Raw genomic sequence first — 25536 nt, 5'->3', positions numbered from 1 at the left:
AGAAGATACAGAAGATATGCAGATCAATAGACCTTTTTCACAGACTGTGATGACTCGTTTCAGACTTGTGTATCAGTGTAACTCTCTGCATTTTTATATGGTAATTTTTATTTTTAATTGAGTGTATGTTTTTTACATTATGATTGTTGTTCTATTACCCTGGAATTTGTAAAAAAAAAAAGCACAGCTGCAAGGGGGTTTTAATTACAGCTGCTTAGACAATGACAGTAAATCATGTTCTTCCATCTGACTTGCTTAATCCACCACACTCTATTATTCTTCCTCTTCTGGAAAGTCATTGAAATGCTATAGTGGATTTTTTCTTTTGGTCTTGGAGTAAATGAGTAAGTTAAAATAATATTTGCTCTGATCTCCCATTCACTACTGTCTAAGCTTAACCTGCAAACGTTTACTTCAGCATTTCAAAACCCGGAGTGTGAAAAAGGTCTATGATCTCACTTCTGGAGACTCTGAGCCATAAAAGGATGTTAATAAAGTATCACTCGCGACCCACTTTCAGACAGCTCAAGTCAGTCAAAGTGCAGGTTTGGGGAGTAACAGAATACATGTAATGGGATTACGTATTTAAAATACAAATATGAGTAACTGTATTCCACTACAGTTACAATTAATAATTGGTATTTATAATACAGTTACATTCAAAAAGTATTTTGATTACTGAAGAGATTACTTTGCATTTTATTGTAATTTGTTTCATTTAAATTTTAGTCCTTTCAGATACAAAATATTTATGCATATATATGATGAGATCCAAAGTGTATTTGAACAGCGGTGAAACACTTTCTTATGATGTGTTACATTCATACGAGCAGACAGAGAAGTCAGTTTAACGTAAGTTTGAATTAAGTTTGGAGCACAAGAAATAGAAATAAACCTTGTGTAAATTGTCAGTTTTACGCTACTCTAAAATGCTATTTCTATCCACTTTACCTACGCATTTACCATGCACGATCATATTTTTTATCAAGAAAATTCACGTCGGATCATAATTTCTTTTCAAATCTCTTGACATTTTCTCAACCAACTTCTTGAGATATCACACTGGGACGATTTTTAAACTGTATTGAAGGAGTTCCCATCTATTTTGGGCACTTATTGGCTGCTTTTCTTTATTATTTGGTCCCAAGTCATCAATTTCAAAAACATTTTTTATTATTAAATTTAGTTTTATAAAGAAATAAATTAATATGGTGGCACAATTATATTTTTGTCTACAAAACAAATTTCAAACATTTTAGCATACGCCTTCAGATCTAAAGATATTTAAGATCATGAGAAAAATTTCAGTCATGTGTTTCAAAACGTTTGACCAATAGTGTGTGTGTGTGTGTGTGTGTGTGTGTATACAGTGGCAAGAAAAAAGTATGTGAACCCCATGGAATTACCTGCATTTATGTATAAATTTATCTTAAAATCTGGTTTGATCTACATCTAAGTTACAATAATAAACAAACACAATCTGTTTTAACTAATAACACACATTATTTTATTGTTCTTGTACATACTGAATACATCATTCAAAAATGTACAGTATAGGTTGGAAAAAGTATGTGAACCCCTAGGCTAATGACATCAACAAAAGCTCATTACAGACAGGAGTTGGCAAACCTAGCATCTAATTAATTAAACAAGATTGGAGGTGTGGGTTTAAGCTACTTTGAATTGTGTATAGCAAACTCAGAATGTTTAAGTGCTTTTTATAAGAAGCATCTGATGATGTTAATCATCCATTGCAAAAAGAGATATCAGAAGACTTATGATCAAGAACTGTCACTTTGCATAAATCTGTAAAGGGTTAAAAATGTATCCCCTGATTTGTGAGTAAATCAATCTTCAGAGTCTTTTCTTTCAGAGAATTTGTAAGAGTCAGTTCCCAGCTGGACCCTTTTGTTGACTGCTTAGCATTAGAATGAGGTCTGGAGTAATGGCTAAAAGACATTTAGTGTACAAATACTGAAAATCCTTCAAGTTTAATTTAAATGTAAATTAGCTAATATAAACTTTGTTCCTTAATATATTTGACCGGGCCACATACTCTCTAAACTCCCTTGTGACGACATGCTTTCACTGTCCCCATACAGACAGTAAGGCCATAGTGGAGGGGAATATGAAGCTAATCCTGGGTCTAGTGTGGACCCTGACACAGCATTACTCCATCTCCACACCAGTGTGGCAGGATGAGGCCAACTATTCTGTATCCAAACTGATGCCAGAGATGAGGTTTCTGGGATGGATCCAAAACAAAGTCCCTGAGCTGCCGATCACTAACTTCAGCTAAGACTGACAGGATGGCAAGGCACTGGGTGCACTAGTGGATGGACTAGCACCAGGTAAACTAAAACTAAACAATTTTGTGATTCTTGTGGCAGAGAAATTATACACTTAAAAGTATAGTTCACCCAAAATTGAAAATTCTCATAATTTACTCGCCCTCATGCCATTTTCTCTTTTGCAGAATACAAACAAAGAATATCTCAGCTCCTTACAATTGTTACGATCTGCTCCCTTTTTAGTCTAGGGGTTAAGGACAGAGATAACAAAAAGTGGAGAGAGAACCCAGGAAACTCCTCATCTCCAGCCTCTAGACTGAAAAGGGAGGAGATCGTAACAATTGGGGGCTGGTCCGGGATTATTTTTACATAACAATTGAGGGCTCATTCATCGCTGTTATGTAACAATCGGAAGCTCATCTACTCATGACAATTGGTGTTTGGTTAATTGTATAAACGGCAAGCATTCTGTTGCATATATCGACGTGTGGGGTTAGTAATTTATTTTCTCTCTTCCTGTTTGGTTGTTTTCTTTTTTGGTGAGGAAAAAAGCTGTAGTAGTGAGAAATATGGAGTTGATTTAATCTTATTCACTCTCTTTCCCACCATAGAGGTTTCTGACCACTGTAGAAAAGAAGATTTTTTTTATTTTTTTATTTTTACTTTTTTAACATTGAGGTTCCGAGACCAGCGACTAAAGTTGATAAGCAACTTTAGGAAAGCTTGTTGAGGCTGGGATTTTTCCTGAGAATTCTGCCACTGATGTGGAAGAACAGCCTGGAGCTGACGCTGTCGCAAGAGTGGTTCTTCTTGACACTCCAGTGGCTGAGTCTTCTGGTGATCCTATGCTAGTTCTCAGACTGAAGGAGTTAGAACTCCTAATAAAGCATAAGATACAAGAGCATAAGAAGTTGTTAATGAGGCTTCATTTTGTTGAAGCGGAAGCGGATAGAGACGTTAAATTACACCATTACACAATTACTACCATGCCTCAAAGTTCTAATGATGTCATCATGGGCAAAGATTTTGATGTTGGCAAGCACCTTAAGGTTGTTTAGAGAAGCCAATGTCGACTAGTATTTTGTTGCCTTCGAATGTGTTACTATGAAGTTGCGGTGGCCGAAAGATTTGTGGGTGCTGTTTTTACAGTGCAGCCTGCTGCTATTTTGCTGCCTGATAACCTCATATAACCGATTGGCTCTTGCAAGAAGAAGGCTGTGTAGGCTTCTTGCTGTGTGATGTTACCCCACTCTTCAACCAAGGCACTTGCAAGTTACCAGACATTTATGGGGGCCCTAGCCCTCACCCTCCGATCCAACAGGTTCCAGACGTGCTCAATGGGATTGAGATACGGGCTCTTTGCTGGCCTTCCTGTCTCCCTGTTCCTTCCTGTCTCCCTGTAGCGCTCTCTTAGGTGTCTCACAGTACGGACATTGCAATTTATTGCCCTGGCCACACAGGCACGCCTAAGGCACGTTCACGCAGATGAGCAGGGACCCTGGGCATCTTTCTTTTGGTGTTTTGAGGTTATGAGGTCTCTTTTGTGTCCTAAGTTTTTAAAATTTGACCTTAATCGCCTACCATCTGTAAGCTGTTAGTGTCTTAACAACTATTCCACAGGTGCATGTTCATTAATTGTTTATGGTTCATTGAACAAGCATGGAAAACATTGTTTAAATCCTTTACAATAAAGATCTGTAAAGTTATTTGGATTTTTACAAAATCTTTAAAATACAGTTTATTGAAAAAGGGAAATGTCTTTTTTTTTGTGCTGAATTTATATGTATCTTATGAAGCAACACAATCACTTTGGGTGAGAAACAGATTAAAGTTCTTTTCACTATAAATCTTCACTTTCACTTTCACTTTCAGAATGTGAACGTGACAGTGGATATTTGTAGTAAAAATTACTTGAATATTGGTTTGTTTCTCGCCACACCTATCATATCATGTCTGAATACATGAGTGTAACCACTGGAGTCATATGGATTACTTTTATGTGGCCTTTATGTGGTTTTTGGAGCTTCAAAGGTCTGGTCACCATTCACTTACATTGTGTGGATCTACAGAGTTTAATTATTCTTCTAAAAATCTTTGTGTTCAGCAGAAAATAAATTGATGCATGCTGAGTAAATAATAAGAGTTTTCATTTTTTGGGTGATCAATTACCTTTAAGAATGCTATCCAAATTTTGCATCACCCCCTCATTTTTAAATCCATTTAGTCATTTCTTCTATTTAAGTGATTAAACCCAAAGCCTGTCATGCCACAGGATGAGGACTGCTGTCTAATGGTTTAAGGGTAGGTCAGCTGGCTGAATTTAAGGTGGACACCTGCAAGGCTGGGCCTGGAAATCTGGATGTCCATATCAGTGAGTAAGCGAAAGTCAATCTCTTAGTCTTTCTCTTCATAATAGTTTCCCAGTTTAAATCATACCTCTGTTGCCTCTAACATACAGCACTTCTACTTTAAAGGGATAGTTCACCCCAAAATTGAAATTCTGTCATTATTTACTGTATTTGTTCCAAACCATATTAATGACTTTCTTCCATGGAACACAAAAGGAGATATTTGGTAGAATGTTAGTTTCAGTCATTCACTTTCATTGTATGGGGGAAAAAAAAAAATAGTGACTGAGATTAGCATTCTACCTTACTGTACATCTCCTTTTGTGTCCCAAGAACAAAACAAATAAGTGTTTGGGACAACATGAGGGTGACTAAATGATGACAGAATTGTCTTTTTTGGGGAACTATCACGTTAAAGAGAATACATAATGATTTGGCCAAAGATGTTAGGTTAGTGGTCTAAATGGTGCGCTATCTTTTTATTTCAGGTAGCAATGATGCATCTGTCACACAAAAAGACAAACATGGAGTACTATACACCTTTTGAGTACAAACCCAATGTTGAAGGTGAACATACAGTGGACATCACCTGGGTTAATCAGCACATTGCCAAGATGTTAGTTCTCATTTGCACAATTTAAAAATTATATTGGCACATGAAAAGTAACATGAAAAGCATTTTATTGTTGTTACAGCCCATGTAAGATCTATGATGGTCCAGAAGCTGGTCCACAGAAGATCCGAGCATGGGGACCAGGACTGGAGTGAGGGACTGTGGGCTTGTGAGCTGATTTCTTGGTGAAATCTGTGGGTGCAGATTCTGGTATGCTAGGTAAGTAGATATTGTAGTACTTGCAAATTGCTATAGCTAAGCAATATACCAGGGGTTTTCAAATTGGGTGAAAGTGAGCCGCCCCCTAGAGAACTTGAAGACAGCTGTGCCCATTCCATTTGAAATTCAGTTTCATTTTGAAATGGGTTATATTTTTTCAAAACATTTTTTTTTTTTTTACATTTATTTTTGTATTGTTTTATATGGTTTTTAGTAGAACACAAAAGAACAGAACAAACAGGTCACTAGGGGTATAACATACAATTATGTTGTTCATAAACTGTTAATGTCAAATCAGGGGTTACTTTCCCAATAGTCTCAGAGGAGTGAGAAAGAACTTTTCCTTTTCCTTTTTCCCCCTCTCTTCCTTCCTTTATAATAATATCAGGAGAATAATTGTAATTGTCCCTTCAAGTCAATAAAAGGTTCAAGGTCCCATCATACAACATTCAGTTCCAGCATGTTTTCATTGGATAAGTATTTGAATGAGAAAAGAATAAATAAAATAAAAATAATAATAATTTGCATTACACTCACAATATCTCCTTATATTCACTCCCTGCTTCTATACATTAGCCATTTTGACCAGTACTTGTAGAATTTGTCCATGTTTAATCGTAAAGAGAAGGTCAGCTTTTCCATATCATATAAATGACTTACAATCACTATCCACTGATCTTTTGTTGGTGGACTCTCATGCAGCCATTTCTTAGTTATTGTTTTTTTACTCGCAACTAATAATACATTAAGTAGGTATTTGTCTTGAGTAAGATTAGTTGGTATATTTCCTAAATATATAGTACTGAAACTGTACTCCGTCTCGAATCCCAGTATCAATTTTAATTCAGCGATTTTATTTTATCTCTAACCAAAAAGGCTGAATCGTTGGACATTTCCAGAATATGTGAAAGTAATCTGCCATAGAGGTATTACATTGTCTCCAACAGAATGCAGAATCTGGTTTACCATTCTGTAAATATTTTCTCTTGGGAGTAATAAAGAATCTTGTGATATTCTTCCATGAGAATTCTCTCCATTGACCTGAACTGGTGGTAGTATACTGTGTTTTGCAAATGTTTATCCACTCTTCATCGGATAAAGTTATGTTCGCTTCCTTCTCCCATTTATCTTTCACATATACTGTAGAGTGATTTTTAGAAGATTGTATACTTGAGTATATTCTTGATATCAGTTTCTTGTGAGTTCCATTCTTATACGCATCAATAAAAATATTGATCATATTCTTTTCAATTTTATCGTATTTTTTTATATTTTTATTATAATGGTTCCTAAGTTGTAAATATCTAAAGAAATCTTGTTTTTCTAAAATGTAGGTGTCAGTAAGATGTTGGAAGCTCTTTAAACCTGTGTTGGTTGAGACTGTACAATATGATGTAATGCCATTCAACGACCATTGTTTAAACCTTGAATCTAACTGTGCAGGTTTAAAATCATTGTCATAGGCCACCCATCTTAACAACCGTGCTTGCTTCTCGAGCTTGAAATTTTTACATTCCTTGAACCAGATATTGAGAGGAACCATCGTCCAAGGACTCAGTTCATTAGAGTATTTAGTCTTAGTGGTTTTATCCCCCAATAAGGAGGGGAGGGGAATGCCCAGCTGGCTAAATTCTAATTCTTTCCATCTTGCTTCATACTCATTATTACACCAACAAACTAGATATTTCAGCTGTGCCGCTTTGTAGTAATCTTCCAAACAGGGAAGAGACAGTCCTCCTTTCTCCTTTGATAATTGTAGTGTTTTAAGTCTGACCCTAGGTTTCTGATTTTTCCATATGAATCTAGTTTTCAAAACATTTTAAACACTTCTGTCTTTCTTTTTCAAATATATTGTGAACACACTTTGCAACACATTTTTACCACATTCAAGCAATTGGGAAACTGTTAAAATTAGCCTTCTGAACAGAATCCTCCACAGTCAAAAACTAAACAAAGTATTCTCAACAGCCCAATAATCAAAGAGCCAACAAAATCAGACATATAACAAGATCAGCATGATGGACAGCTCTATTTTCTGATCACTGAACAGATAACCCTCGACGGTCAAATAACTCAACTGGAAACATGTTCATTTACAGCCACAGGCTACTAACGATATCTCAATTGAATAAGAGCTATTTTGGAGATTTTAGGCTTCTTAAGCCAGTGTTTACCAATCTTTTTTCTTCCATTGCACACTTTTTACGACTAAAAAATTCTAGGGCACACCACTATCCCACATAGGCTAACCATCATCAATGTTTTTCCCTTTCAAGAACTTGTCCATGTTTTCTGTCCGTCTTAGTAGCGTGTTTACTTGTAATGTTTGAAATTCGGCTATGCAAAAAAATGTAAATAAAGACACATACAATGCTTGTATTAGACTTTCTCAGGGTCGTAAAAATTCCGTCATAATTTATCACCCGTCATTTTAATTGTCATATTTTAATGATAAGTTATTTAATAGCTTTTATTTTCATTCACATTTTCATTCTTAATCATGAATTTACAGGAGGAGCCTGCATTGCAGATGAACAACAGAGGCACAAATCAGATGAATGTTTTTTTCCCCCGTAGTGACAGCGGAGGCCACTAAAACACGACATATGAACAACGCAATATTACAAAAAACAAAACCGATTAAAATATGAACAAAACACGTAAAAAATGAATTGAACAGAACTCAATCGACAACTCAAATCTTCGTCCTGGTCTGCATCGACTTAAACTCGCCTGTGTGTAATCAAACGTATCAAGGGAGATTGATGCTGAGGTAATTGTCATTAGATTTTGCGTCTTTGCCTCGGACAGACGACTTCTCGTGGCAGTTTTAATTTGGTTCTGGAGGCTGAACCCAGTATCAAGCGCCGCATTGCCCTCCACATGACAAGAGTTGTAGAAAGCGTCACAGAGGGGCAATTTTACGAGTTTGTCATGTAAAAAAAGTGGGAGAAGTGCACATTAAACATTGAAAACATGTATTTGGAAGAGAGAGAATAAAAGCTTTCAGTTTTTTTGATAAAACCTCTGCAAAATACCATATAGGAGCACACCAATGTTTTATACTGTATACATTGTAAAAATGTGTAACCTGCAAACATTACAATAATGAGCTAAGGAGGAAATTAGTTCTGGGTGTATAACCTAATGTTTTCAGATTGAATCAGTGATGTTAATTAATATTTTTTTTACTTGAATCAAACCAGTTAAATAAAGAGGCCACATGAAGCACATTTTTTTTAATTTCCCCCCCAGTTTAGAAGACGTCTCTGTGTTCTGCTTTATGTCTGCTTCCTATGATTTTCTTTCCAAGGATTTGCTATTGAGGTTACTGTATATCTCAGGCAAAGATCGAATGATGGATCCTGTCTGGTGCAGTTCTGGCCAACTGAGGCAGGTGAGTATGCTGTACATGTGTTGTGTGATGATGAAGAGATCCAGAACAGTCCCTTCATGGCCTCCATTAAACCCAAGAGGAAAAACTTCCACCCAGAAAAGGCAATTCATTTAACATAAGCATAATGTTTTTATTTGATGTGGAAGGTGAATCAATAGCAGTTTTGAGTAATTTATGCTGGGTTTCATGTTTAAGTACATGACCCAGGTGTTGCCCAAACTAGCTGCATAATGAATCCCCAAACCAAATTCACTACAGATACCAGCCAAGCTGGTGGAGGACTCAAAATGTATGCCCAGGTACTAGACTACTCTTTTATTTTCAAATGAACCCTTTATGAAAACATTGGTGTGTTGTTGAATTTTCAGAAAGATTTGACTTATTCCATCATAAACCAGATTATTCACAGAGTGTCGATGGAGAGAGTGTAAATCTTACTGTTGCATCTGAAGAATTTGGCATCTTTATCTGCTCCTACACCCCTTCATCTCTCTTCAATCACACCATTGCTGTGACTTGGGGAGGGGTCATGGTCTCTGGCTGCCCTTTCATTGTGAGTGTATACATTGAAATTGGTATTACAATGTATGGGGATTATTCAGAGCTATTCTACAGCTATGAGAATCTCATACACTGCAGTAACTAATGTTTATTTTCATGCATTTAATTTTCACAGTCTAAGTTTAAGAAACATAATTTTCTCCAATTTGGTTTGCATCGTTCCAGTTATCCCATTAATGTTCTAACTTCTGCTGCTGTATTGAAATTCCATTTCATCTCACAGAAAGTCTATAAAGCTGTCTGGTGATGATGTACTCCTGCTAAGTGTAGTAGCTCTTGCTCAGAGGAATGTAATAGGATGTTTATTAGACTGTTTGTACTTTACTTTCCTTCTGTCAAGAGGGAATTAAATTATGCTTATTGAAATCACACATGAATTCAAAACTGATCTTGTGTGCATCTACATATTTCGCTGTGTTTTTCATTTCTGTTGAAGCATCTGAGCGCCATGCTATTCCACTTACTGTTTCAGGTAATACCTTGCAGGATTAAGCTTTCACCATGCAGTCCAGTCTGGTTTAAACCAGATGTATTGGAAATCTATTGCTCTGGTGAGTTTCATTAATTCAGAGTGTGGTACAAGCAAGATTTCTGATTTCACATCAAAACCTTGCTGATATTCAGTTTAAAAGTACAATTGTGAGTGTAATTAATATTAATATTGTATAATTTACATTTTAGAATCTGTATGGCCAGATATTTTGGATTAACTGAACTATAGAGGAAAATGTGGTATAGAAATATTAAAATCTGTTGTGTTTATGTGGTGTGCAGATGATGATAATATATACTTTGATCAAGACTTTCCTGATAACATTCGTCCTGATGGACATGAAGGGCTGGATATGAATGTAGTCAGCCCTTTAAACTTGCCTGCTGATGCCACAAAGTTATTGATATTTATGTTGTTCAAATTAAGTGACACCTTTAATTAGAGCATTGTAGTCTGATGTTGTATTTTCCTCAGGTAAGGGCTCATGGTCCAGGCCTAAAATAAGTATTGGTTTGAGAACAGGCAGAGTTTGTGCAGGCAGTGGAAGCCTTTCATAAGTGTGGATGGACCCTGTAAAGTTACACTACGATGTTAGGACAATCAATATGGCACTTGTTCTCTTTACATTCCCGCAGTGGATGGGGCCTACAAAATGAGCATCCTTTTTGACAACTCTCACATTGTTGGCTCCCCATTCAAAACTGTTATACAAAGGCCGCTCAACCCATCTAAAGTGTTTGCATCGGGTCCTGGTTTGATTCAGGGGAAAGTTAGTGATACTTGCAAAGTTAATATAGACTGTGCAATGGCAGGATCTGGAGATCTTTCTGTGCTGGCTGTCTATGACTCCGGAGCTGTTGTCCAAACTGAAGTGAAAGAGAATAGAAATGGCACCAACACTGTTGTTTAAGTACCTCTGATTGCTGGCGTGTATACGCTTCTGAAAAATGGAGGCAAGGTAGTGCCCAAGTCTCCCTGTTAAAGTTACCATGTATCCAAAGGTCTACAAAAGCCAAGTTAAAGTGATAAAGCGAGGTGAAAAGATCCCTAGTGTTTTGACATGGTTTATCCTTGCTTAAAAAAACAGCTTAAACCATCCTATGATGGATTGCTGGTTTAAACTGCCTGACCATTTAAGAAGTGCCATTCAGCAAACCAGCTATACCAGATTGTGAGCCCAGCTAAGACCAACCAACCAACCTGCTTTGTAACCAACAAGCAATGCAAGTCTATGGGTCTGCTATGTGAAAATCGTAAGTTCAAAAAGACACTGAAGCACACTAAGTCAGAACAGTCTGAAGGTCTGTACCAGGTTTGGTGGATGTAGCTTGAAATCTTTAGCAGGAGTTAGTGGTAAAGTTTTGGTTTTTGTTTAGAGATTTTGAAACGAATAAAGTTATTTGTCTAGCCAACATAATAAATCTTGGTTATAATATTTCCCTTTGCAGAGTAGTTTACATTGATCTTGAAATGACAGTGGAGGGTCTGTCTGAGTCCAGAGTAACTTGCAAAGACAACAGTGAAGGGATGTATAATGTGGAATATACTCCTTCAGTGCCTGGTCAATGCAATTACCATTACCTGTGGAGGGAAAAGTATACCATGTACGTATGCTTCAAAAGAACACAAACATTATAACTTCCCTTTTAGAAGATTGAATTTGACTTAAGTGATAATGATTCTACACCCCTGCTTCTCCATCCAACAGGGAGTCCATTTATTGCATCAGTGAAGGACATTTTAATTACTGCAGACACAGGAACATCTGGAGTCTAATCACAGTCAGGTATTTGTGGCCAAATTCCAGAAGATACAAAACATTTTACTCCTCAGGGTAGATCAATTGTAATTTTGCTTGTAATCAAATACAGTATGTGACTCAGATTCGATGTGTTAAAAAGTCACATCTGCACATTATTTGAATTGCTGTATGTATAACTGAAGCATCAGGGAAAACAATAATGGAAATGGGATTTACACAGTGAGATCCCCTTCATCAATGGAAGCCTAAGAGACCCTGTGCAAACAGAAGGTTATACAAGCTCTGCTCAAAGTTTTCAAATGATTTGAAAGTGCATGCAGAGTAACTTTGTACTAATAGATTTTTCTGTTCCTTGATTGCAGTCCCATACAGTTCCAAGCGCTGCCTAATTGTGAAGGTATTAGAAAGCCTGCCTCAACTCATGGTTTGAATATGGCAGAGATTATTATATATTTTATCTGTCCTAAAACTCAGAAAACTTTCATTATAGGCTGCAGTAGTAATGGAGAATCACCAGAGACTTTTGCTTTGGTGAAACCTGATGGTGAGCACAAAATGGCAAATTATTCATTATTCAAATCACTCAGTCAGAGTACTTCATAAGGTACACCTGTTTATTCATGCAACAATCTAATCAGCTAATTGTATAGCAGCAGTGCAATGCATAAAAGCATGCAGATATGGATCAGTAGCTTCAGTTAAGGTTCACATCAACCATCAGAATGGGGAAAAACAATTGATCTTGGTGATTTCGACCGTGGCATGATTGTTGGTGTCAGATAGGCTGAAAGGACAGAAATGCCTTGTTGATGAAAGAGGCCAATGGAGAATGACCAGACTGGTTTGAACTGAAAGAAATGCTATGGTATCTCGGATAACTACTCTGTACAATTGTAGTGAGCAGAATAGCATCTCGGAATGCACAACATGTCGAACCGGGAGGCGTATGTGCTACAACAGCAGAAGACCACTTATGGCACTTTATTAGGACCATAGTGTTTCTACTGTGCTCAGTCAGTGTATTTTTGCTGTACTTGCGAAAAATCACTATGTTTGAGAAGTTTTTGTAATAGAATTGATTATACTACAGGTACCATGGAGCTCCTGGAGTTAAGTGCTGTCTATTTGCAAACCACGGACGGTTGTCATTTATTAACTGTGAAATACAGTAATGAGGTTTTTAATACTTGAGACATGATATTATCAAAGATTTATTTTGCTTACTAGCCCTTACCTGCAGTGGTGGTGGCATAGTGGGCTAAGCGTATAACTTGTAATCAGAAGGTCGCTGGTTCGATCCCCACAGCCACCACCATTGTGTCCTTGAGCAAGGCACTTAACTTCAGGTTGCTCCGGGGGGATTGTTCCTGTAATAAGTGCACTGTAAGTTGCTTTGGATAAAAGCGTCTGCCAAATGCATAAATGTAAACGTAAATGTTACCTAAATTTATTTGCATTGCTGAAATACATTAATGTATTTGTACACACACATAAACACACACAAACAGGGAATATGTGCTAAATTTGTGTTGTAAATGTTTTTTGTTCAGTTAATTTTGCCCTTGTATATTTTTTAGTAAACAGGCTTACAAGAGACTGCTACTAGCTCGTTTTTATAGCAACTCCATCAGTAAATAAAAGACGTTTCAAGTACTCTATTGGCAAAGTCCAATGATAACAATAATTCTTATAAAATGTATACACTCTATTTAATTTAATTAATTCCTATTCCAATCAGAGATTGCACTACATTCACAGTAGTAAAAAAAATAAAATAAAGTATTTTCATTGAAGTAACAGAGCCAGGGCTGTAGCAACTATTGTAATCTGGGGTGGGGGTCATGTCCTCTTCTAAAAATATTTTTATGAAATGAAACCTATATATTTTTAAGGGAATTATACATTAGCCTATATTTACAGTTTTGGCAGCTGTGAAATAAAATATTGGCGGGCGCCTAATCGACACCTTTAAGTGCCATCAAAAGCCTACTTCAACCAGTCCGTTTGGCAGTGAACAGAACCAGCGCACAAGCGGAAACAGTGCAGGCCAAGAAGGTGCAGCTGTCACCTCAGTACTATAGGTCAAATAATGTCAGGGTAATGAAGGATACGTTTAAAACATGATTGCGTTGTTGAAAATGAAAAAAAAAAAAGAAACGTTGTATTAAGAGCAATTTTATCACTATTAGTCAGTTGCATGAGAGCGCACACTCTTGCTCTCTTTCTTTTTTTTGTTATTAACAATTTTTATTTATTCATAAAATAAATAAACATAACATGAAATACTAAATCAAATTATGTACATTAAGCCCCTCCCCCTGAACACCCACCCAACACAAACACGCACTACAGTGGTCATAAATAATAAGAACATAATTTCTTTTTTTAAATAAAAGTATACTTTCAAAAAACAATAAGAATGCCATTACACATTTAAAACTACAAATCCCTCTCCACTACACTTAACCGCCCTCACAATCCACTCTGACCAACAGAAAGGGGGCTTATTAATACATAATTTTGGGTTCAGCCATATGCTTGAGGCAACATTTAAATAAATGTCCAAATTAAACTCTCTGGACACTTGTCCATACAGAGTGCAAATGCGAGATAACAGGGTGTATCTTAACTTCGGTTAGTTTGATAGAAAGACTTTGCATTGGCAAAATAGGGGCAAGAACTTCCTGTTCAATACAAAACCAGGGAGGGGCTCTCTCAGGTGGAAGCGACTAATGAGCCAAATTTCTGAGATCAATTTCATAATAATAAAACAAAATCTTGGGTAGGCCTAGCCCACCTTTGTCAATCAGCCTATTTAACTTATTGAACATATTGATTAATCTGGGATGTTAATCATTCCAAATGATGTACTTTGCTATGCTATCAAATTGCTTGAAATGAGAGAGGGGGACATCTACAGGGAGAGATTGTAGCAGGTAGTTACATTTTGGAATACAATTCATTTTCATAACATTAACCTCCCCAATCATAGATAAATGTAATGAAGCCCACCTGCCCACATTGCTCAAATTTCTTTTTATTAAGGGGTCAAAATGAACTCAAACAAATTTGCTGGGAATAAAATCTATCTAATAAGAGCTATGTGTTGCCACACAGTCATGTGTGTATAGGGAATACAGGAGTGGGCTGAACCAATGCTGTGGAGGCAAGGGATAGATCTAGTGCGGTCGGAGACAAATAATAAATATCATCTGTGTAAAGCAAAAGCTTATGTGTCATACCTGCTGCCACCACCCCTGGAAAATCATCTTCCTTCCTTATTGTGGCTGCTAATGATTCCAGGGCAAAGGCAAGGCTTTAATTACCTCACCAAGCTCCTCCAAGGTTATTTCAGAATCAAGATAATTTTTTTGCTCAGTCATCAGTTTAGGAAGCTCTAATGGTTCCACAAAGTTTCTAATATCCTCATCCGAAAAAATCAGAAAAACATGATAGCTTTTTCCCCCAAGCAATCAGACTGTTGAACACTTGATCTATCAGGATCAATAATTAGCACTGCACTTTATTAATCTATAATCTCACACTGGACTGTCAACATATTCTCCTCAATATACTACTTCATATACATATATATATTTCATATACTCCTTACTTATTGTATTGTATATTGTGTTTTCTATATTGTGTGTATTGTACATAATTATTGTTTTGTGTAAGTATGTGTACATTTGATATGTAAATTGTGTTGTGTAAGTATGTTGTTTATTGTAAATCGGTATATGTCTCGTCACTGTCATGACCGCTATGTTGCTCGGAACTGCACACAAGAATTTCACCTACTGTTGCACTTGTGTACATGGTAGTGTGACAATAAAGTGATTTGATTTGAAAATATGGAACTATAGAGATCAAGATACAATTCTTTAAAATCATTATTAATATTAATGGCAGAGGAAAATATTTCACCACCAGCAAATTTCACTGAGGGTAGAAAAAGACTCTCTCTGCTATATAGATTATATCTAGTCAAATGCTTCCCTGCTTTGTCCCCCGACTCAAAGTACAGTATCTTACTCTGAATAGCCAAAACTCCACCTTCCGTGACAAAAGAGTATTATGTGTATTTCAACCAGTCAATTCTCTGAGGCCATCAGACGACATTTGGCGCTTCAGCTCTGTCTCAGCACTTTTAATATTCCCTTCCAACTCCACGAGTTCTCGTGCTTTGGATTTTTAGGAGAATGAGGCATAACCTAAGTGCCTCCCAAGCCACACCCACAGAGGATACTGAGGACAGTTGGTTTCCATATAAACATTGATTTTAGCCTTTAACATTTCTTGGAATTAAGGATTTTGCAAAAGGGATACATTAAAGCGCCAACTATATGATTTATTTTTCTCCGTATTTGGCAATACCTCTAATCTCACCAGGTCATGATCTGAGACTAAGATGTTTCCAATTGAGCAATCAACAACAGATGAAATGAGGGACTTCAATATAATAAAAAAATCTATTCTGGAATAAATCTTATGGACTGATGAAGAAAATGTATAGTCCCTACCAGATGGGTTAAAAAGTCCAAATATCTGAAAGACCAAGATTTTTACACATCCTGTGAAGCGTCAATATGGCTCTAGGGGGCTTACACACTTTTTCTTCTCTAATCTATTGATGGACTAAGTCCTTGATAATAAAGTCTCCTCCCAAAATTATAGAATGAGGGGTGCCAGCGGCTTGCAACATTCTTTCAAGATTTATAAAAAGCCCTGATCATCAGTGTTAGGTGTGTAAATATTAGCCAAAATAAGACTTTGACCTGAATTTCTGCTAAAACAATAATGACTCTTCCCAATTTATTTTTTATCTGTTTGAGACATTTTAATTGTAGATGCTTAATTATCAGTGTAATGACTCCCCTGCTCTTACTTGAGCCAGCACTAAAGAAAACATGTCCACCACATATCTTCCAAAAACATTTCAGGGAAAGATGTGTTTCTTGAAGAAACACTATATCATATTTCTTACTTTTAAAAAGAGAAATAACCTTCCTTTTATGAGGTGCCCCAACCCATTCACATTCCACGTGGAGAGAGACAACACTCTCATATTAACATTTGACATTGATGGTGTCAGCTTGAGAACGTAAGTGACTTTTAATGTCTCCAGAGCCTGAGGATTTTGAATTCTTTGACATATTTTTTCTTCCTAGAACAGATTTGGAACAGGGTGTATTGAATCTCGCTGCTCACACGTACCAAACTTGCATGGTGTCACGTGACTGTCCCCTCTTGCTCTCTTTCTATTATTTTTTTTTCGAGCAGAGAGAGAGAGAGATACAGCTCTCAATGACTGACTGAAGCCATAGATACAAGGATGGTTAAAAGGAAAAATGTACGCGCTTGTTTTAAGTTGCAAGATTCAAGTGATCATAGAAGTCTTGGAAACATAGTAAGAATTTGTGAAGTTTGTTCAAGGTTAATTTCAAACCTTTTAATAATGTCTAAATTGAAGTCCTTGACACGTCTCGTACCTTGAATGACTTTCCAATACCTTCTTTGTTTCTCATCAGGATGTGGGCAGAAATGTAATTCTTTTTGGTGTGATTACTCATACAGGGTTTATATTCTATTATACATAGTCATGCCGTCAGACTTATGCAAAAGTTAAATTACAGGTGAGCCTTTGCCATGGATTGATTTTTATGATTGCAGCCTCACAATTATTTGAATGGCCTTCATACTGTAGATGAGGTGATCACACCATATGAAAAGACAGTAGAGGCTGAGATTATTGATCAAAGAGATGGGGCCATCATTTTTAAGTTTGATCCTTCAGAGGAAGGTCTTCATTTACTCATTAAATCTACTGTAAATAATAATTTGTTAACAGGTTAGTCCACATCCACACTCTGAAAAACATTGACATGTCTCAAGAAAGTATGAAATGTAGTTTGTTTTTCTATCCACTCTTCAATTGATAACTGTGGTTTTCCCAAGTAACGTGTGTTCCTGGATCAATAGATTTTGTTAGTTCTGGAACAACATTCTAATCCCTACCCTTACTCTAACCATAGCCATTAACTACCCCTAATATCAGACACTGCTAAAAAATAATAATTTTCTTACTCCGTTTTGTCTTTTTTAATTAAAAATGATCTTGGCAACCTTAAAACAAGATACATTTACTTGAGAAGCAAAATGAAGTAAGCTGTCAAGTCTTGTTTTCAGGGAAATCTAACAAATGTTAGTGAGGTATATGTTTAAGGGATAGTTCACCCAAAATTAAAATTTCTGTCATTTACCCTCATGCCATCTCAGATGTGTATGACTTTTAGAAGAATATCTTAGGTCTGTACAATGGAAATTAATGGTGACCAGACCTTTGAAGCTCCAAAAGCACTAAGACAGCATAAAAGTTATCCATTAGACTCCAGTGGTTTAATCATTTTAGAAGTATTGTTTTTGGGACCATTCATTTTCTGTGTTTTAGACAGGCTATTCCACGCAGCTCAAGCGGGGAAATCCAAGCACTATGCCTGGATTATTTAATACATTCTTTCTTGATTAATCTTTTTGGAAACATTATTGCACCGTTAATGTCTTTTTCAATATATTTTTTTTCCTCAAATTTTCATAGAGTAAAAAATATTTTTTTAAATCATTACATTTTGCCCTCTCTACTCTGGGCATCACAGAAACTGTGCTTGACTGGTGTAATTCCCATCTCTCAGGTAAGTCCTTCAAGGTAGCCTGGAGAGGTGAGGTGTCCAAGTCACATCAGCTACTTAATTTGGTACCTCAGGGCTCAGTGCTTGGGACAATTCTCTTCTCTATATACACAACATCACTGGGACCCATCATTCAAGAAAATTGTTTCTTTTTTCACTGCCACGCTGATGACACAGCTCTACTTGTCTTTCCAGCCCAACGACACCAGGGAACATCGCCTGCAACTAAACCCAGCGAAGACTGAGCTCCTTGTCTTTCCAGCTAACCCTGCTACTGAATACATCACCATTCAGCTGGGTTCAACTTACACCTTACAGCCATCGATAACCAACTCAGTTTCACAGACCATATCTCAAAGACAGCATAATCATGTATATTTACACCACAATATCAAAATAAAATTTAAAATAAGACCCTTCCTGTCTGAACATGCCACACAACTTCTTGTTAGGTCAGTTGTCATAACTCGAGTGGACTACTATAATGCGCTCTTTGCAGGCCTCCCTGCATGACCAATTAGGCCCCTGCAAATGATCCAGAATGCAGCAGCACGTCTGGTCTGTAATAAACCAAAGAGAGCGCGTGTTACACCACACTGTGTCTCTCTTCACTGGCTGCCGGTTGATGCACGTATCAAATTCAAGGTTCTGGTTCTGGCATACAGAACAGTCACTGGGTCTGCTCCAGCATACCTAAAATCATTTCTGCAGAGCTATGTTCCCACCAGAAGCCTGCAGTCGGCTAATGAGCAGCGCAATGTTGTACCAACACAGAGGCACCAAAACACTTTTCCAGACATTCGGTTTCACTTTACCACGTTGGTGGAATGGCCTTCCCAAGTCGAACTTTATCAGAGGTTTGCATTTTCTTTTATGCAGGTATATCATTCTTCCCCAGAGAGGCAGGAGAGCACCTGGTCAGTATCATTTAAGGATTGAGAGCATGTGAGCAACAGCCCTATCTCTGGCTCTCTATCAGTCAGAGATGAGAGATACCAGCAAGGTGAAAGCCTCTGGACCAGGTTTACATACAGGGCACACTTTCTACACAATCTCCATTTAAGTTAATCACATAATACATTAAAAGATTATTAATAGATAATCTTGTTCATGCTAGCTGTGCAGTGGCCAATTTAATACCACTCTTCAATTGATAACTGTGGTTTTCCCAAGTAACGTGTGTTCCTGGATCAATAGATTTTGTTAGTTCTGGAACAACATTCTAATCCCTACCCTTACTCTAACCATAGCCATTAACTACCCCTAATATCAGACACTGCTAAAAAATAATAATTTTCTTACTCCGTTTTGTCTTTTTTAATTAAAAATGATCTTGGCAACCTTAAAACAAGATACATTTACTTGAGAAGCAAAATGAAGTAAGCTGTCAAGTCTTGTTTTCAGGGAAATCTAACAAATGTTAGTGAGGTATATGTTTAAGGGATAGTTCACCCAAAATTAAAATTTCTGTCATTTACCCTCATGCCATCTCAGATGTGTATGACTTTTAGAAGAATATCTTAGGTCTGTACAATGGAAATTAATGGTGACCAGACCTTTGAAGCTCCAAAAAGCACTAAGACAGCATAAAAGTTATCCATTAGACTCCAGTGGTTTAATCATTTTAGAAGTATTGTTTTTGGGACCATTCATTTTCTGTGTTTTAGACAGGCTATTCACGCAGCTCAAGCGGGGAAATCCAAGCACTATGCCTGGATTATTTAATACATTCTTTCTTGATTAATCTTTTTGGAAACATTATTGCACCGTTAATGTCTTTTTCAATATATTTTTTTCCTCAAATTTTCATAGAGTAAAAAATATTTTTTTAAATCATTACATTTTGCCCTCTCTACTCTGGGCATCACAGAAACTGTGCTTGACTGGTGTAATTCCCATCTCTCAGGTAAGTCCTTCAAGGTAGCCTGGAGAGGTGAGGTGTCCAAGTCACATCAGCTACTTAATTTGGTACCTCAGGGCTCAGTGCTTGGGACAATTCTCTTCTCTATATACACAACATCACTGGGACCCATCATTCAAGAAAATTGTTTCTTTTTTCACTGCCACGCTGATGACACAGCTCTACTTGTCTTTCCAGCCCAACGACACCAGGGAACATCGCCTGCAACTAAACCCAGCGAAGACTGAGCTCCTTGTCTTTCCAGCTAACCCTGCTACTGAATACATCACCATTCAGCTGGGTTCAACTTACACCTTACAGCCATCGATAACCAACTCAGTTTCACAGACCATATCTCAAAGACAGCATAATCACGTATATTTACACCACAATATCAAAATAAAATTTAAAATAAGACCCTTCCTGTCTGAACATGCCACACAACTTCTTGTTAGGTCAGTTGTCATAACTCGAGTGGACTACTATAATGCGCTCTTTGCAGGCCTCCCTGCATGACCAATTAGGCCCCTGCAAATGATCCAGAATGCAGCAGCACGTCTGGTCTGTAATAAACCAAAGAGAGCGCGTGTTACACCACACTGTGTCTCTCTTCACTGGCTGCCGGTTGATGCACGTATCAAATTCAAGGTTCTGGTTCTGGCATACAGAACAGTCACTGGGTCTGCTCCAGCATACCTAAAATCATTTCTGCAGAGCTATGTTCCCACCAGAAGCCTGCAGTCGGCTAATGAGCAGCGCAATGTTGTACCAACACAGAGGCACCAAAACACTTTTCCAGACATTCGGTTTCACTTTACCACGTTGGTGGAATGGCCTTCCCAAGTCGAACTTTATCAGAGGTTTGCATTTTCTTTTATGCAGGTATATCATTCTTCCCCAGAGAGGCAGGAGAGCACCTGGTCAGTATCATTTAAGGATTGAGAGCATGTGAGCAACAGCCCTATCTCTGGCTCTCTATCAGTCAGAGATGAGAGATACCAGCAAGGTGAAAGCCTCTGGACCAGGTTTACATACAGGGCACACTTTCTACACAATCTCCATTTAAGTTAATCACATAATACATTAAAAGATTATTAATAGATAATCTTGTTCATGCTAGCTGTGCAGTGGCCAATTTAATATTTTCCATTTCTTTTGAACGTAAGTTTAATGTGTGTTTTACTTTACATTTAAAGATGTCATGTCATGCATTTTTTTAATTGATTAAATAAACTTCCTTTTTTCGTGGTTAATTGTGATTAATCAGATTTTAAAAGTGCAGAAATGTGTCTTTAAATATACTTATTTTCCTGTTAAAATGCATTGAATTCCTTAGGAAATGAAACCAAACAATAAGTAATAATATTTTAGCAGCATTTTCCAAACATAAACTTCCACACTATATAGATAGAAATGCACTAAAAAAAGCACCAATTTAAGGACAGTTTAAGTGGGAGTTTGACTAATTGAAACCACAATATTAATCAGCCGGCAGATAGTGGCTATCTGCTTTGTTACAGTAATCGTGAAGCTGTGTTCATGATTCACGTCAGCGCCAGTGTCATGCACCACTTTGAACTCCACATGAAAAGCACTTGCAGACAAAAATGGCTCATTCTGCATTTTGGTAATGGTTAAGACTTGCTGTGCTTCTGTGTTAATTAAAATGTGAATTACTTAAACTAAAAACACTTTAAACTAAAAAATTCTGTCACAAGTTCCATCTAGGCTTGTTTTGTCAAAGAAATTGCATTAAGAGCTCCTTTTTCCCACAGTAATGCTATATAAAGCTGAGAACTGTGAAAAAGAAGTCCAGTCTTACACAAGCTGTGAATATGAAGGTAATATGTATCCAGCTGTAATAGACAGTCAACCCGGTTGTTCGCTGTCAATATGTATCCTGTGTAATGGGAAATACGGGATGTTCACTGGGGGACAACATTCAACTGTTTCGCTGCTTATAGATAGGATAATGGGTGTCCCGATGCATTCATTTTGGCAAAAATACAGGTCGTTCTCGCTAATACAAGACAGATGAGACGGCAACTACTAGCTTACACTATACCATCGCCTTTTATTTCTTCTTACATAATAAAATAATCTCATAGAGTCCTGATCATGGTTTATTCTATGATAACATTGACTGTCTATACAATTCCTTACATATTAAACAAACACAGACAGAAACGATAGTATTAAATTTGTTACTCATCGGCATTACTGTTGTGCCCAATATAGCTGGCACTGCTCCATCTTTCAATACGTTTCTTTGCAACGTCTTAATCATAGTTCTCAAAAGAATCCTTAGTGGAATGTTCCAAACAAAACATATATTCCCACATATGCTATCAGGAACTGTTAAAGATAAACTTCAGCCACTCTTTCCTAATGTTGTCATCCTTCAGAAGGCTATGCAGAGATGCTGGATTTTCACAGTCAGGTATGGCACAATGTTTGCAAATCTTCCCCAACATCACAATCTCTTAGTTTGTTAAATAACTACAGAAATATTCCCTCTCCAGGTGTGTAAGAATGGCTGTTCCTGTCCTGCTCTCTCTTGAGGCGTTGATCCCATGCTATGGAGGTGGTCATGCATTAAAGGCCCCCAAGTGATGTAGAGAAGTCACGAAAGTAGAGAACGATCTGTTTTTGCAGCTTGGTGTCAGCAAATACTTTTTTGGACAAGGGACGAAGTTTTGAATTCTGAAACTTGAATGTTTTTATAGTAGAATAAACTCTTATATGTCAAAAGATCAAATCAAATTGGATTCCTCATGACATGACACCTTTAAAGTGATAAACTGTAATTTGGAGATAAATATTGAATCCATCTTTCCCAGAGAGTCCGTTCACAGCTGTGGTAACGGACAGTGGGTTGATAAGAGAAAATGTCACGTACAGCCAGAAACCAGCCACCATTTCCAGTATTGGGAGTGAATGCAGCTTAGCCTTCAAAATCACAGGTAGAGAGTTGTATGGCAACATCACAAACACCCTGATATTTTAGATTATTTCTCAAAGAATTATTTAATTCATAGTGCAGCGAACAAATTGTCATTAAAGGGATTGACGCTGAGAACCTGTATGGTTAGGGTGATTGCTCCATCAGGAACTCTAGGGGACGCCAGGATCGTTGCTACTGGAAGTCATAAAGTGTGACCCAACTTTAATTCCATCTGTTCCCAATACATTTTTTCACATTCATTCTAGATTCAACTCAATTTAATTAATCGGTAATGAAATACAAAGTGGTCAAAAAAGTGCAATACACTTTTCTCTACAGGTTTTTTCTCTGTAACAATCTGTTCAAATCTTTACTTATAAAGGGTAGCAGCTAAGGCAGCAATTAAACTTAAGTTGTATGTATCAATTTTAATGGGCTGAAAGTTTTTACAGCGTAACAAAAGTATGTATTGATTTCATTTTTCAGGTGTCTTTAATATATGGACATGTGGAGCTGGTGCTCTGTCTGTCTCACTGAAAGGCCCTGGAAAGACTGAGCTGGTTGGTTCTTGCATTGTGTCCTACACAGCTCAAGAACCTGGTAAAGATGCTCTATCCACAATGCAGACTGATTACACATTCTCTGGGGAAGAGAATGGCATATTTAGAGAAATGTTTACAGATTTTGTTTTCTTGCAGGTAACTGAGGTGTCAATCATGTATAATGAGGAGCATGTATCAGAAAGCCCTTTCCACATGTCAGTCAGTGCCATTACAGATGAGAATCTCACACTGGGACAAATGGAACAAAGTGTCACTTGTAAGAATTAACAATGTCTTTTAAGACTATTTCCATGCATGGAATATATTGGAGTAGATAATGTCTGATATTTGTGTATTTTGTGGTGCCCATAGGTCATAATGTGATGAGTAATGGTAATAGGGAGCCCTCGCAGCCAGGGATGGAAATAAACTTAACATCTGACAGCAGTGCTGACCCAGTCTTTCTGTCTCATGCTAGTAAAATTATCAGCCATGGCCCAGGCCTGAGTAAGGGCTTTCTAGGACAGAAAAACAAATTTTATGTGGGCTGCAGTAAAGCTGGTAAGTGCATTTGGACTGATATCAATACCTGTAATGTACTTACTATTAAGTATTATGTGTGCATGATATTTAGTTTTACAAATTATTGTGTCCCTAAATAAGGTAAAAAATTATGTACAAAATATATAGTGGGTAAATTTTCTAACACTACAATTAATTTTCAAATGCCATGCCAGCTAGACATCCAATTCAAATGTTGAGACAGAACTGAGTGTAACTGCATTTTATGTTGTAGGAAGAAATCTTCTCTTTGTTGGCACGCAGACCCCATGGTGCTCTGTGAGCGGGTGTCAGTGATTCACATGGGTGAACATCAATACAGGATCAACCATGCTGTCAAGAAAAGAGTACGTCATATTAGCAGTGAAGTGGGGGGATGAGCATATCCCAGGATCTCCTTTCCATATCACAGTTATATGAAAATCAATATACCCTGGATGTGAAAATCCTTGTGAGAAGACTTGATGATTTTAGACATTGTTATTTTAATACAGATATTCTGTAATTCGGGTTCTTTGGTATAATTGAATATATATATATATATATATATATATATATATATATATATATATATATATATATATATATATAGTGTGTGTGTATATATACACTGGCGGCCAAACGTTTGGAATAATGTACAGATTTTTCTGTATCGGAAGGAAATTGGTACTTTAATTCACCAAAGTGGCATTCAACTGATCACAAAGTATAGTCAGGACATTACTGATGTAAAAAACAGCACCATCACTATTTGAAAAAAGTCATTTTTGATCAAATCTAGACATTTCCAGCAGCCATCACTCCAACAACTTATCCATGAGTAAAATGCTAATTTGGTTCTAGAAAATCACTTGCCATTATATTAAACACAGTTGAAAGCTATTTGGTTCATTAAATAAAGCTTAACATTGTCTTTGTGTTTGTTTTTGAGTTGCCACAGTATGCAATAGACTTGGTATGTCTTAAGGTCAGTATAAAAAATGGCAAAAAAAGAAACAACTTTCTCTATAAACTCTTCAGTCAATCATTGTTTTGAGGAATGAAGGCTATACAATACTTAAAATTGCCCAAAAAATGTTTCATACAAAGGTGTACACAACAGTCTTCAAAGACGAAGGACAACTGGCTCTAACAAGGACAGAAAGAGATGTGGATTGACCAGATGTACAACTAAACAAGAGGATAAGTACATCAGAGTCTCTAGTTTGAGAAATAG

General features: G+C 37.0%; 1 protein-coding gene across 1 annotated transcript; it reads left to right on the top strand.

The window, feature by feature from the left end:
• The first annotated feature begins 449 nt into the window (after positions 1–449).
• flnb (filamin B, beta (actin binding protein 278)) lies at positions 450–24740 on the top strand. The gene is given in 28 exon segments (XM_052090861.1): positions 450–598; positions 2101–2351; positions 4570–4662; positions 5132–5255; positions 5335–5471; positions 8785–8973; positions 9061–9167; positions 9278–9421; positions 9902–9980; positions 10204–10318; positions 10402–10455; positions 10457–10901; positions 10903–10957; positions 11074–11206; positions 11371–11487; positions 11489–11530; positions 12047–12228; positions 17392–17535; positions 21156–21205; positions 21207–21250; positions 21252–21316; positions 23114–23236; positions 23704–23825; positions 23916–24036; positions 24132–24320; positions 24556–24582; positions 24585–24672; positions 24674–24740. Coding segments are annotated over 28 exon segments (3456 nt in total).
• Positions 24741–25536: the final 796 nt, after the last annotated feature.

The sequence above is a fragment of the Xyrauchen texanus genome, chromosome 25 (genome assembly GCF_025860055.1).
Source record: "Xyrauchen texanus isolate HMW12.3.18 chromosome 25, RBS_HiC_50CHRs, whole genome shotgun sequence".
Lineage (NCBI taxonomy): Eukaryota > Metazoa > Chordata > Actinopteri > Cypriniformes > Catostomidae > Xyrauchen > Xyrauchen texanus.
The sequence above is the reverse complement of the archived record's forward strand: the minus strand, read 5'-3'. Positions and strand labels throughout refer to the sequence as shown.